Genomic DNA, 15,088 nt, shown 5'->3' on the forward strand with positions numbered 1-15,088 from the left:
GCATAGTAGTTCTGCCAAAGCTTTGCATTTTGTCTGCTTTGAAATTGTTCTACCCTAATGATGAATCCTGGGCCAGATTTTCAGTATAGTCCTCTCTTATGGTTAGAAAGGAGGTGAGGGATTTTTAATGCTAGCATAGAGCCTTCTGGCTTTCACAGTGTGCCCCTGAGTTGATAGTGGCAGCCCTACCAGGCTCTGCATTCTGTCTGTTTTGCAGTTACTACACCTTGTGGGTCTGATTTTCAGCACAGACTATCTTTGAGGAGATGATGGCCTCTTTAAATGCTGCCATAGAAGCCTTCTGGCTTTCACAGTGTGCCCCTATGCCTATCATTCCCTTTCCTCAAGGCTTCCAAGACACTTAACAAAAACCAACCAACTCTATAGTCCCTTTAATTACCATTACCATGGCCCCCTACTGTTCAAGCCTGAGCTACTCCAGAACCTATTGCCTTCCTTCCAGTTTGTATTGTATCCCAATCCACCACAGAGAGTCCTAATATTTGTATTTCTATAGCATGCCAGAGGTTATTGCCACCCTACTTACCATAAAAAAAAAAAATATGAGTTACTTGTTGTCTTATAAGGAGGCCTGGTGGCACAGTGGTTGTGCTCAGCTGCTAATCAGAAGGTTGGTGGTTTGAACCCACCAGCTGCAGCATGGGAGAAAGATGTGGCAGTCTGCTTCTGTAAAGATTTATAAACTTGGAAACCCTATGGGGCGGTTCTGCTCTGTCCTATAGTGTCACTATGAGTCAGAATTGACTCAAAAGCAGTGGATTGGGTTTGGTTTTAGTTGTTGTCTTATTAATTCATTCCAGTTCAAGAATCCCATTCAAGCTAACCTTATTTTATAATGCTTTGTAGATATAATGGAGGACTGCTAGAATTTCATAAAAGTTTACAAGAAATAGAAGATCCAAATGATTATTGGTTTGATATAGATCCTACAGAAGGTGATGACTTACCTACAACTTTTAAAGTAAGAAATTAAGAATAACATTTTTAATGCTTTTCATCTGGGATTAATCAGAATCATCTTTGATAATGTTGTAGTTTATACCAGCTGTTATGTTCTATAGCAAGCAAATTCTTTTATTAGAAATCAGCTTTTTTTATACAGGCAGTCCCCAGGTTACAAACGAGATCCATTACTAAGTGCGTCTTTGAGAATTTGTAGGTTAAGTCAGAATTGGTGCATATGGTTGTTGTTTAGCCTTACTTCAGTGCAAGAAAAGGCTCCAAGCCTTTTCAGTGATTTAAAAGTTGCACATCCAGCAAGTGAAAGTGATTGTAATGAAGAGTTTGTTGCTGCTAGGGGTTGGTTCAGTTGTTGCAAAATGAGGACAAATTTACATAACATTAAAGGGAAAGTTGTTCATAAATCCAACATTGGTATCTCAGGAACTAACTGTATAAGAAACAACCTTGATTGCATTATATAGTGCAGAATGTGAATATGATTCAACAAGTAGAGAAGTGGGGTAGCTGTGTCAGCATTTCCAAATAACAAAAAGTTAATAACAGTACCAGTCCGGTACTAGTAGAGCAAAATGTAATAGTTAACATCTTTTTAAATTATATTTACCATTATTTTTGTGGTTGACTTAAATTACACAATAAATCCTTAGTTCACAAAACTTGGAAAATGTAAAAATGTTCCAAGATAAAAGCAAATTCATCCGTATTTCTAGAAATGGCGAAACCACTGTTAGCATTTTCATTTATGTCTTTCCAGATACACACACTCTTTATTTTTACTAAATTGGTTTGATGTTATACACTCTGATTCGTAGTTTGGAAATATGTAGTATTGTGATTTTCCCAGTGTTATAGATTGAATTGTGTCCACCAAAAATATGTGTTGTAAATCCTAAACCCTTATATGTGGATGTAATCCCATTTGAGAATAGGACTTTCTTTGTTATGCTAATGATACCACATCAGTGTAGGAAGTGTCTTAAATCAGTCACATTTGAAATATAAAAAGAGCAGATTAGGCACAGAGAAGGAATCATAAGGGGAGGGGAAGATACACGTGAAGATCACCAAGGAACAGAAGCTAAAAAGAGACAAGGACCTTTTCCCAGAGCCATAGAGAGGGAAGTCTTCCCCTAGAGCCAGTTCCCTGCATTCGGACTTCTAGCCTCCTAAGTATGAGACAATAAATTTCCCTTTGTTAAAGCCGCCCACTTGTGGTATTTCTATTCTAGCAGCACTAGGTAACTGAGACACCCAGGAATTAGATTACTGTACAATATAATTGGTATATTCCACCATATAACTGTTTTAATTTGCTTAACTAGTTCACTTCTATTGAACATTTAGTTTATCACAAACATTCTAATTTTTCACTATTATATAAAGTGATATTTGCATATTTCTCAGACCATCCTCATAGGATAAATCTCTAGAGGTGGAATTGTGAACAAGTGTTCACAGTCTTGTAAAGTTGTTGACATATATCTCTATATTTCCTTTCAGAAAGTTTGTATTGGTTTATATTCTTAAGATAGAGTATGAGAGTTTCCATTTTCCCATCTTGAAATTAGGGAAATACTTAAATACGGTTTTAACAGTTTCTGGGGATTTTATTCTGTTTCAGTTATCTGTCAGTCCATTCTTGTGACATTTTCATGGTGTTTTAATTACTCTCACTTTTAATGCATTTTAATAATGGCAATTTGAGGTCTTCTCTGTTATTCTTTGTCACGTTATTTTGTCCCTTTATGTGCATTTACTCTTTTAGGTTAAATTTGGGTCATTGTCAAACTTCTCTGAAAATCCCCCTGAAATTTTTAACTAGAATTGCTTTTAATTTATAAATTATTTTAGGGTGAAAATTGACATACTGAAAATATTGAGTCTATCTTTTAGTAAAGATGGAAAGACTCACCATTTTTAGCAAAGTTATTCATTTTTTATATTAAATCTGAACATTTCTTAAGCTGATTAAATATTTTTATTAACCAAATAAGTGAACAAGTGTGTGGGTATGCATGGTATGAATAATTCCTTATATCACTGTATTTCTTTAACTTGTTTATATGGGAGTAAAGGAATGAATTTTTAGATATATATATATATATATATATATATTTAAACTAAGTGGTTTATTTGATTCTCATATATAGGGCACATGGATCTTCAGTTGATTCACTTGTATAATTTTTAAGTAAATAGTCATATCATCTACAAACTATAATAATATTTTCATTCTCTTATAATTATGTTTATTTCTTACTATATATCATAATTTGTTTATTTTAAAAATATTACTGCCAATGCTGGACATCCTTATCTCCTTCCTGATTTTAATATTAATTCCATCTACAATTATGATATTGGTTATTGGTTTAAAATAGATATTCCTTATCATGTGAAGTAAATAATATGCTATTCTGATACAATAATTTAAAAAAAAAATCTTTATTAGATATTGAGTTTATTTTCTGAAAGTAAAGACTGGAGGTTGTAATTTCTAGGTTAACCACTAAAAGTATAGTAAAAGAATATATACCTACAAACTAAAGAGGGGCAAAATAGAATAATTAGAAATAATACATCTGAAAGAAGGTAAGAAAGAGAAAAAAGAACATAGAATTGGCAGTATAAATTGAAAGCCAATAGTAGGTGTTAGATTTAAATCCAAATATAACAGCAATAACATTATATGTAAATCTACTATATACTCCAAACAAAAGACAGTAAAAATTTTCATTTTTTATGGGTAAGATTAAAACAATAACAATAATAACAAAACAACCATAGTATATATTGCTTACAAGAAACAGCTATAATGTAAGGATCCTGTAAGGTTTCAAGTAAAAGTTTGGAAAAAGATATGTCATTCAAGCAGGTAGCTGGTATAGCTATCTTTGTATTAAACAAAGTATAGATTTTAAGCCAAAAGCATTCCTCAGAATAATGAGGAACATTTTATAAAAATATAAAATCCAATTCTTCAGGAAGTTATAACAACTCAACATTTGTATATGCCTAATAATATAGTCTCAAAATATATGGGAAAGAACTGGCTAAAAGGAGACATAGATAAATCCTCAGTTATAGTGGAATATTTTAATATATATGTCTCAGTTATCAATAGAATAAGCAGACATTTTCTTTTTTGGAATTTGTCAAGCTAATCATATGGCTTTTTTTCTTTGACTTAGTAATGTAATCATTTTATATACTTTTTACTATTGAACTTTTGTACCTACGTAAAGTAGCTCCTGCTTGGTCTTGTTTGGTTATTCTTTTTTCACCTGCTTTTAAAATAGTTTCCTTTATTATCAAAATGATTTTAGTGAATTACTTTATACAAAGTAATACATGTGTGGCCCTTAAAAAATCAAATACTATTACAAGACTTTAAACAAAAATGAACAGTCCCTAGTCCCTACCTGCAATACCTGCTCCCTGGAAGCAATTTATGCCAGCTTTCTAGGCATTATTTTTGATATGTACTTTTTTTTTTTTGGGGGGGAAAAAAATGTAGTGTTTTTTTTTTTTTTTAGACATTATCTTTTGACTTTTCACTATCCCTCTAAGGACATCGCTACCTTAGACCTGATGACTGTGTTTCACCTACATTTAATCAGCATTTTAAAATGGGAAAATGTATTCCAAATTGTAACTTTGGACATTGGAAGCATATTTGTGAGCCCCACTTCTGCCCAATATGTCAGTGAGTGGTGCATTGTAGTTCCACTGCCAACATGGTATCCTGGGGGCCACACTGGGGTTCAGTCTCCTGAACTCCAGTGATTTGTTCTCTCTGTAATCAGAGCAAGCCATTCTTGATAGGAACCTGCCAGGAATTATGATTATTATGGGTTAGTATGGGGAAGAGAGAATATAGCTTCAAACATAGACTTCTCTCATTTCTCTACATTTATGTTCAGTAAGAAATTCAGTGTTTCTTATTTAGGGCCTGCCTATACATTGCTTACTTTGAATGAAGGAAATATGTTCTATTTCTATTTAAAACACACATACACATGCGCACACACACATTGTTGTTGTTGTTAGGTGGCATCAAGTCAGTTCCGACTCATAGTGACAGAACAAAACACTGCTTGGTCTTGCGCCATCCTCACCATTGTTGCTGTGTTTGAGCCCATTGTTGTAGCCACTGTGTCAGTCCATCTTATTGAGGGCGTTCCTCTTTTTCACTGGCCTTCTGCTTTACCAAGCATGATGTCCTACTCCAGGGACTTATCTGTCCTAATAACATGTTAGAACAATATATGTCCTTAAAAAAGGGAAATGAAATGGACATATTACCTAAGATAAAATATTGGAAGTGTTGTGGTCTTAATTTATTATTGTTAATTCATGGGAATTCTTTCCATTTTTTAAATCTAGGATCTTCTTAGTAATTTTATCAAGACATCTGAAAGTAATATAATGAGGCAGACCATTTGTAGTTACCTAGATTGTGAGCGATCTTGTGAAGCTGACATTTTACGGAACACCACTTATAAGGTACTATAATTAACAATTAACGGAGTATTTTTAAACATGTAATTATAAACGTAAACTTAGGTAAAAATTGTTATATTACCATGAATTAAAATATTGTTTAAACAGAGTATTTAGTTTAATTACAGTGTTAATCAGGCAAAAAAGAGTAGACTCAGGATCCAGGGTTTCAGATCTTTTGTTGTATAAGCATACAAAAATACTACATTGACTTGTTCAAATTATTGCCTTTTTTTTAATCCTAATTTTTCTGACTCTAGTAATGTAAAAATGGCTTTCAGTCTCCTTGATTACCCATGATCTATTGATAACTCTTTAATGCCATGTACAACTCATCTAGGGATAGAGCCGTTCTAAAAGCGACTTAGGGTGGCATTTTCTACAGTTGCATGCTCTGTTTCCATCTCAACAGTTTATTTTTATTCTTTCCCAGGGATTTGTTCAGTTAATGTGCAGTAAAAGCTGCTGTATTTATTTCCATAAAATTTGTTGGAAAAGGTTCAAGAACTTAAAATATCTAGGTGAAAATGATCAGGTATGATATTTGCTTTTCCTTCTTAAAACTTTACTGCTGGATTTCTTCCTCTACCTTTTCCCCTTTTTCTCTTCTCCCTTCATTTCTTCCTGTCCACATCCTCCCTCTTCCTCCTTTTTTTGTTCCTTTCTCCACTACCCCCTCACTGCTTCTTTTCTTTCCACTGCCCCATTCATCATCACCATTTATTAAACAACTCTTCATAGGGGTACTCTGCTAGTTGCCTTGCTCAGTGATTTCCATGGATTTGTTCCCTTCCGTCTGGGAGTTTATTTCTAAGATTAGCGATATTGTTGCCAATAGTTGATAAAGGACATAAAATCAAAGAATAGACTTGCTTAATTAACACACAGAAAGGTAAATTATACAATTTTAAGGATAATTTTTATTTTAGGGGTAGAGAACAATGATACATTTTATAGTCTTCAAAAATATATTTGGTATTATTTATATTTACCCAAAGTCATATAACTAAATTCAATTCTTTGCCACCAAATTAAAACGGAAGCCCAAAGCCCAATTCTACATCAGTTACTCTTTAGTGAGCTAATGATAACAAATTGGGTCTATAGTATTTGGTTGTATAGTGGTTCATTGTGCAAACAATAGAAAACCCTTATAAAGCGACTGTGGTGTAGTAGAAAGAGCATTGAATTTGTAGTTGGGAGATCTGAGTTGAAGTCTGGTTTGAGCCATTTACCCTTTTTTTTTGTTTGTTTGTTTTTTACATTTGGCAGGTAATTTAACCTCTTTGGGACTCATTTTTTAAAGCTATAAATTAAAGATAGTAATAACTACTTCATAAGATTGTTGTGAGTATTAACAGATAAAATAGGTGAACTCACATTGCAAATTATAAAAATTATTGTATAAGGCACTGTTACTCACTTTCTTAAGCAGTCTGTAAATACTTTGTAGTTTTTTCTGATTGTAAGGGCATAGATTTACTTGTTCAATTTCAAAAAGAGAAGTAAAAGAAGATTAATTTAACCAGAGGAAATAGCAAGGTCACAATCAGAATAAAGACTCAATATTTTTATTCTCTTTTCCCCAGAATCCTCATGTATCTAATAAAAATTTAGTATTCCTTTTTACGCCCACTCGATTAGTACATTGTATTTGAAGTCACTTTTCCTGGGGCAGTGAATACATTTTAGGCCCCTTGAAGATTTTGCAGTAGAAATGATGAGAGAGAAAGGTACAGCCATGCATTTTATGTAGGAAATCCATTGATGTATGAAGAGACCATCTTTGAGCAGCTCTCAAATGTTTGTTCATATTTTTCAGTTTTTCATCTACTAACATCTGCTTTTAACTATTTATTTACTGAAATGTAATCAGATTTGCACATCACCGATTCATCTCTATTGTCTTCTATTGTTTTTCTACTTACATTCTTAGAGTTTTAGTGGGAAAAAATGTTTGAAGGAAGAATGTACAGGTGACATTGTAAGGATGCTAGAGTGTGATACACCTGGAATTGTTAAAATTTTGGTGAGTATATTTTTCTTGCTTTCCTTCACTTTAATGGTATTTTTTTATTTAAAACAGATTTGCGAGTCATAATACAAGATTATGACTATTCTCTTTGATGGTGGCTAAGCCCTCTGACTTTTCTATTGCTTTAGTTTATCCAAAGAAATATTTAAGTGGTCTTTAAGAATAATAAAACTTTAAAAATAAAGAAAGGCAGAGAGAGGGACTGAGAAGAAAAGCAGAGATAAAGCAGGCCAGGCCAGTACCAGTGAGGAGAGTGTGTCATGAACCCGCGATGATAACTATCCCAGTTCAGGGCTACCTAAGGTTAGAAATAATTGTAGACTTTCTGAATTCCTGCAGTTTTTAAACATGATCCTATGAAAACAGCTAATCTTGAAATAGAACACACTAGATTGAATTTTTAATGAGACACCCATAGACTAAAATGTACTTAGGTGGTATCCATATTTTTTAATGAACTATTTTATTGACTTTTCAGTTTATAAATAAATAGACCAAAAGTATATGTAGAAATGTATCTTATTTATTTTGTTATCTTTAGATGCATCACTTTTGTATTTCAAATTTGGCATTAAAGCCCTATAACTAGAACTGCTTTTTAAGGAGGAGACTGTTGATTGATCGGGGTTTTTCTATGGTTTACCCTATTATTTCTGTTTATTTGTTTTCTATTCACTATGGCTTCATTTCACTCTTTTTTTTCAAATGTTAAGGTTAGAAGTAACGGTAATGAATTTTGAAAAATTGAACTAAATTGGGCTATTTTTTTTCCCCTATCACTTACAGTTTGAAGTTGTGAGAAAGAATGAATATATAACCATTGAAAATTTAGGAGCAAGGTAAGCTTGAAATAGAATATTCTGTTACTTTTTCCTGCACAAGTATAAGTTTTTCAGTTGCTTCTTTCTTCTGTGTTTCTTTCACTTATTGGAGCACCAGTAAATTTTTTTTTTTTAATAGTCAAGATTATTGGGTTTATTAGGGAAATAATAGGTTACAGTTCAGATTCAGGAATGCTCAGGATACAGTTCTTTGATCAGGACAGCATATTCTCAGCTGTGGTCGCAGGCATGCCTCTCTCGAGGCCCTTGGCCTCTGCCTTGCTCAGGCAAGTGTTACAAAGCTCTTTTAGCTATGCCGATAAGGGCCCAGAGGCACCCCACTCTGGAGCTCCAGTAAATTTAAAGACAGTATTAGGAGTGTGAAGGAGCCCTGGAGGTGCAGTGGTTAAAGCACTGGGCTGCTAACCAAAATGTCAGTGGTTCGAATCCACCCGCCGCTCTGTGGGAGAAAGATGTGGCAGTCAGCTTCCATAAAGATTACAGCCTTGGAAACCCTGTGGGGCAGTTCTACTCTGTCCTATAGGATCTCTATGAGTCGGAATCGACTCGACAGCAATGGGTTTTATTAGAAGTATGAAAAATTGTGTTTAATTGCCTGTTGTTACTCTCTTTCTTCTCATTTATGGTAGACATTTACATTCTAAAGCAGGGAAGGGGAAATTATGTGAATACTTTTAACTCAAGAGTGAAAATGATCCTTTCTTGAAATAAATTCTTTTTCCTTAAAGTTATTTAAATTAGATATTATGCTATAAAAACTTTTTCCTAGCTTTCAAAACTCATCCAGAAACAACAGTAACAAAGAAAAACAAAACAAAGCAAAACAAACTCATCCAGGCCCTTTAGCTTGTCTCATAATTAGAATCTTCTTCTTTTTGAAAGATACAATATTTTATTTCTAGTTAACCACAGTTACTTACTAATGGGATATATGTTTCTGTTGGGCATTGTACAACTTCTCAAACCAGGGAGTTAGTTTGGCCATTAGGCCATCACCACCCTTGCTTCCTATTTACATTGATTTTTGTGTGGTATTTGCTTTTTCTTTTTTTTTTTTTTTTTTAACATTTTATTGTGATTTAGGTGAAAGTTTACAGAGCAAATTAGTTTCTCATTAAAAAATTTATACACAAATTGATTTGTGACATTGGTTGCAATCCCCACAATGTGTCAACCCTCTCTTCGTTTCTATTCGTCCAGTTTTCCTGTCCCTTCCTACCTTTTCATCCTTGCTTTTGGGCAAGTGTTGCCCGTTTGGTCTTGTATACTTGATTGATCTAAGAAGCATGTTCCTCACCAGTGTTATTGTTTGTTTTATAGGCTTGTCTAATATTTGCCTGAAAAGTGAATTTTGGGAGTGGCTTCCAAAGTTAGAAGGGTGTCTGGGGGCCATAGTCTCAGGGGTTCCTCTAGCATCTGTCAGACCGGTAAGTCTGGTCTTTTTTGTGAATTTGAATTTTGTTCTACATTTTTTTCCCGCTTGGTCTTGGACCCTCCATTGTGATCTCTGTCAGATCAGTGCATGATGGTAGCTGGGCACCATCTAGTTCTTCTGGGCTCAGGCTGGTGGAGGCTGTGGTTCATGTGGTCCATTAGTCCTTTGGACTAATTGTTTCATTGTTATTCCTGTTTCTTAAGTGAGCAAACTTTAGGTTGCAGAAAACCATATATTATATGCTGAAAATTCACAGAGGTAAATTGCTGCTATTGAAATTAGAAGTTTCAATAAAAAATTTCTCCTGAATATTGCGCAGGTCAGGTGGAGGTATATGGGAACTCTGTGTACACTCTGCACAATTTTTCTGTAAACCTAAAACTGTACTGAAAAATAAAGTCTATTAAAAAGATTTAAAAAATGAAATATATTACTTTTCTGCTTGAAAATCTTTCAAAGACTTCTGGTTGCTCTTAAAATTAAGTTCAGATTCCTTCAGCAATCTTGGCCTCTGCTGAGTCATTAGCATCGTCCTTGAACCCTTCTCCAACGACTATGTTTAACTGCTTTTCATTTCTTGAACATGCCATCTGTTGTGCCTCCAGGGCCTTGCCTGGTCTACCTGGTTAAAACCTCCAGAAAGCCTCACCTAGGTTAGATTAGGTGGTCCTTGCATTCCCTCTAAGTCTCCTATCAGAACATTTACTACATCTTATTATACTTTCTTGTTTATCATCTCTAGTGGCTATAACCTTCAAGAGGATGAGAACTTTATCTTGCTTGCTAGTGTCTCCTCAGTCGATAGCATAATGCCTAGCACATAGCGGGCACCCAGTAAATCTGTAATAGATGTAGAGATTCTGAACTCTATTATTCTCCAGCAGATAATGTTACTTTTGTTTTGGAAGGCAATTAATTTGTTTGGATATGAACTGTGAACTCTGTTTCTTGGGTTGTGGTTCCATTCTCAGTTCAGATATATTGCCCTTTAGCTGAGCTGCTTTGAATCTGTTCCACACCTGTGTGGTCCATTGGTTAGAGATGTGACTAGAAAGAATTTGGGGATGTCTTTTCTGGCTCTTTCCCTTCTAGGATTCCCCCACTTTCTTCAGCAAACATGGATCCCTGGCTTCAATTTTCTGATTCTCTGGATCAACGGGACCTTGGATTTTCTACCAGATGCGGTTCGAGTTTATCCAGAGTAGCCTTAGGCCTGGCAGTCTACTGCCAAAAGATAAAACCATTGAAAGCTCTATGGAGTACACACAGTTCTACTCAGCACATGAATCAGAATTGACTCAATGACAACTTATTGTTGTTTTAAATAGTTTGCTCTAGACTAAAAGCCACAGAATTGGTGAACTTACCTTACACAGTTGCTCTCCCCTACCGTGAGCACATACTCCCCACTGTGGGTCTGCTTCAGTTGACTCTCCATTGCCTTCAGTGGGTTGCTTTGTGAAATTTGCCAAGGTTTTATAGTTGTCTTCTGTGAGAGTCCTCTGGTAGAATCTTAGTATGAAAAGTAGAAGAGCTACTTTATGAGATTTTATGAATAAATGACAAAATGTTTGATTTTTTTTGACTTGAAAATGTTTTATTGTTATTAAAATATACATAAAGTAAAGTGCACACAATATAAATGCAGAGTTTAACAAACAATTACAAAACAGACATCCTTGTGACTCAACCCAGGTCAAGAAATAGAATTTTGCCAGCACCGCAGAAGTACCCTATGTGCCCTTCCCCCCACAACCTCTCTTTCTCCTTTGTTGTTGTTGCTAGGTGCTATCCAGTTGATTTCAGAGTAGAACTGCCCCAAAGAGTTTTCTAGGCTATAATCTTCATGGGACCAGATTGCCGCTGGAGCCTCTAGGTGGGTTTGAACCATCACCCTTTTGATTAACAGCCAAGTGTTTAGTTAACCATTGTGGCACCGGGGCTCCTTTACTGCTGCCTAGGTAATCATTATCCTGACTTTCATGGTAATCATTTCCTTGTTATTATAATTGTAGCAGTTGTAAATGCATTTTTCTAAACACTAATTTTTTTAGGTCAGGTTTATCAATCTACAGTTCATATACAGTAAAATCCACTCTTAAAATGTACGGTTAAAGAATTTCAACAAATGTATATAGGTAGGTGACCAGTACCATGATCAAGGTAGAGAACATTTCATCATCTCAAGAAGTTCCCTCACTCTCTTTTGCAGCCGTTCTCCTCCAGCCTCCAGCCCCTTGTAACCATTGATACGATTTCTTTTTTATAATTTTTATTGTACATTAGATGAAGGTTTACGAACAAATAGTTTCTCATTAAACAGTCAGTACACATATTGTTTTATGACATTGGTTAACAATCCCACTACATGTCCACACTTTCGCTTCTCAACCTTGGAGGACCTTTTTTTTTTTTGGTGAAAATATACATAGCCAAAGATACACCATTACAAAAGTTTCTACATGTACAATTCAGTGACATCGACTACATTCTTCCAGTTGAGCTGCTATTCTCACTATCCTTTTCCAAATTATTTCATCACCATTATCTTCAACTCACTGCCCCCAGGCTTCCAATCAAATCTTTTTTGAGTTGCTGTTGTCTGTTTGATCTCGCATATATAATTCTTTTTTTTTTTTTGGTACTTTAGACGAAGGTTTGCAGAACAAATAGTTTCTCATTAAACAGTTAGTACACATATTGCCCTATGACAATGGTTAATGACCCCGTGACATGTCCATACTGTCCCTTCTCAATGGTGGGTTCCCTGTCACCATCTTTCTTGTCCCCTCCTGCCTGCTAGTCCTTGTACCTGTACTGCTGTGCCTCATGGGTACCATTTTATTTTATAAGGCTGTCCAATCCCCAGCTGAACAGTAAACTTTGGGAGTGACTTAACCACTAAGCTAAAAGGGTGTTTGGGGGACATACTCTTGGGGTTTCTGCAGTCTGTCAGGCCAGTAAATCTGGCCTTTTTTTTATGAGTTAGAATTTTGTTCTACATCCTTTTCCAGCTCTGTCCAGGACCCTCTATTATGATCCTGGTCAGAGCAGTCAGTGGTGGTTGCTAGGCACCATCTAGCTGTACTGGACTCAGTCTGGTGGAGGCTTTGGTAGCTGTGGTCCATTAGTCCTTTGGACTAATCTTTTCCTTGTATCCTGTTCTCTTCATTCTCCCTTGCTCCCAAAAGGGTGAGACCTGTGGAGTATCTTAGATGGCTGCTCACAGGCTTTTAAGACCCGAGACGCTACTCACCAAGGTAGAATGTAGAACATTGTCTTTATAAACTGTGTTATGCCAATTGAGCTAGGTGTTCCCCAAGACCGTGGTCCCCACAGCCCTCTGCCCAACAATTCAGTCCCTCAGGGAGTTTGGATGTGTCTATGGAGCTTCCATGACCTTTCCTTGTACAAGTTGTGCTGTTTTCCCCAGTATTGTGTACTGTCTCACCCTTCGCCAAAGATACCACTTATCTATTGCCAATTTAGTATTCCCCCCATCCCTCATAACCAACAAAGATTCTTACTTTTTGTGTGTAAACTTTTTCATGAGTTTTTAAAATAGAGGTCTCATACAATATTTGTCCTTTTGTGATTGACTTATTTCACACAGCATAATGTCCTCCAGTTTCATCCATTTTATGAGATGCTTCACAGATTCATCGTTGTTCTTTATTCTTACATAATACTCCATTGTGTGTATGTACCATAGTTTGTTTACCCATTCATCTATTGATGGGCAACTAGGTTGTTTCCATCTTTTTGCTATTGTGAACAGTGCTGCAATGAATGTGGGTGTGCATGTCTATTCGTGTGATGGCTCTTATTTCTCTAGGATATATTCCTAGGAGTGGGATTGCTGGATCGTATGGTATTTCTTTCTACTTCTAGCTTTCTAAGGAAGCAGCATATCATTTTCCAAAATGGTTGTATCATTCTGCATCCCCACCAGCAGTGCATAAGAGTTCCAGTCTCCCCCCAGCCTCTTCAACGTTCGTTATTTCCAGTGTTTTTGATTTGTGCCAGTTATGCCTGGGTGAGATGGTTTTAACTTGCATTTCTCTAATGGCTAGTGATCACGAGCATGTCCTTATGTGTCTGTTGGCCACGTGAATGTCTTCTTTGGTGAAGTGTCTGTTCATTTCTTTGCCCATTTTTAAATAGGATTATTTGTCTTTTTGTTGTAGAGGTGTTAGATTTTCTTACAGACTTTAGAGATTAGACCTTTGTCTGACTTGTAATGTCCAAAAATTTTTTCCCAGTCTGTTGGTTCTCTTTTCACTCTTTTGGTGAAGTCTTTTGATGAACATAAGTGTTTCATTTTTAGAAGATACCAGTAATCTAGCTTATCTTCTTGGGTTTGTGTGTTGTTGGTTATGGTTTGTATACTGTTAATGCCGTGCATTAGGGCCTCTAGTGTTGATCCTATTTTTTTCTCTATGGAATTTATAGTTTTTGGCTTTATATTTATGTCTTTGATCCAAATTGAATTAGTTTTTGTATATGGTGTGAGGTATGGGTCCTGTTTCACTTTTTTGCAAATAGACATCCAGTTTTGCCAGCACCATTTGTTAAAAAGACTATCTTTTCTCCATTTGACAGACTGTGGGCCCTTGTCGAAGATCAGTTGACCGTAGGTGGATAGATTTACATCTGGGTTCTCAATTCTGTTCCATTGGTCAATGTATCTGTCGTTGTACCAGGACCAGGCTGTTTTGACTACCGTAGCTATATAGTAGGTTCTGATGTCAGGTAGTGCGAGTCCTCCAACTTTATTCTTCTTCTTCAGTAGAGCTTTACTTATCTGGGGCTTCTTCCCTTTCCATATAAAATTAATGATTAGTTTTTCCATCTCTTTAAAGAATATTGTTGGTATTTGGTTGGAGATTGCATTGTATTTGTAAATTGCTTTGGGTAGAATTGTCATTTTCACTATGGTGAGTAAACCTATCCATGAGCATGGTATGCTTTTCCATCGATGTAGATCTCTTTGGGTTTCTTGCAGAAGTGTTTTATAGTTTTGTTTCTATAGGTCTTTTACATCCCTGGTTAAATTTATTCCTAAATATTTTATTTTTTTAGGGGCTATTGTAAATGGTATTGCTTTCCTGATTTCCTTTTCATCGATCTCTTCATTGGCATATAGGAATCCAACCGATTTTTGTATGTTTATCTTGTATCCTGCTACTCTGCTGAATCTTTCTATTAGTTCCAGTAGTTTTCTCATGGAGTCTTTAGGGTTTTCTATGTATAGTATCATATCGTCTGCAAACAGGGACAGTTTAACTT

General features: G+C 35.6%; 1 protein-coding gene across 1 annotated transcript in view; it reads left to right on the top strand.

Moving 5' to 3' along the window:
- The window catches only part of DZIP3 (DAZ interacting zinc finger protein 3), a 99,064-nt gene that overhangs the window by 32,491 nt on the left and 51,485 nt on the right, over positions 1-15,088 (top strand). The window contains 5 exon segments of the mRNA XM_004378161.2: positions 868-982; positions 5,371-5,490; positions 5,921-6,022; positions 7,424-7,516; positions 8,309-8,361. Of these exon segments, the coding sequence (XP_004378218.1) occupies positions 868-982; positions 5,371-5,490; positions 5,921-6,022; positions 7,424-7,516; positions 8,309-8,361 (483 nt within the window).

Source organism: Trichechus manatus, unplaced genomic scaffold, assembly GCF_000243295.1.
Source record: "Trichechus manatus latirostris isolate Lorelei unplaced genomic scaffold, TriManLat1.0 scaffold00055, whole genome shotgun sequence".
NCBI classification, from domain to species: domain Eukaryota; kingdom Metazoa; phylum Chordata; class Mammalia; order Sirenia; family Trichechidae; genus Trichechus; species Trichechus manatus.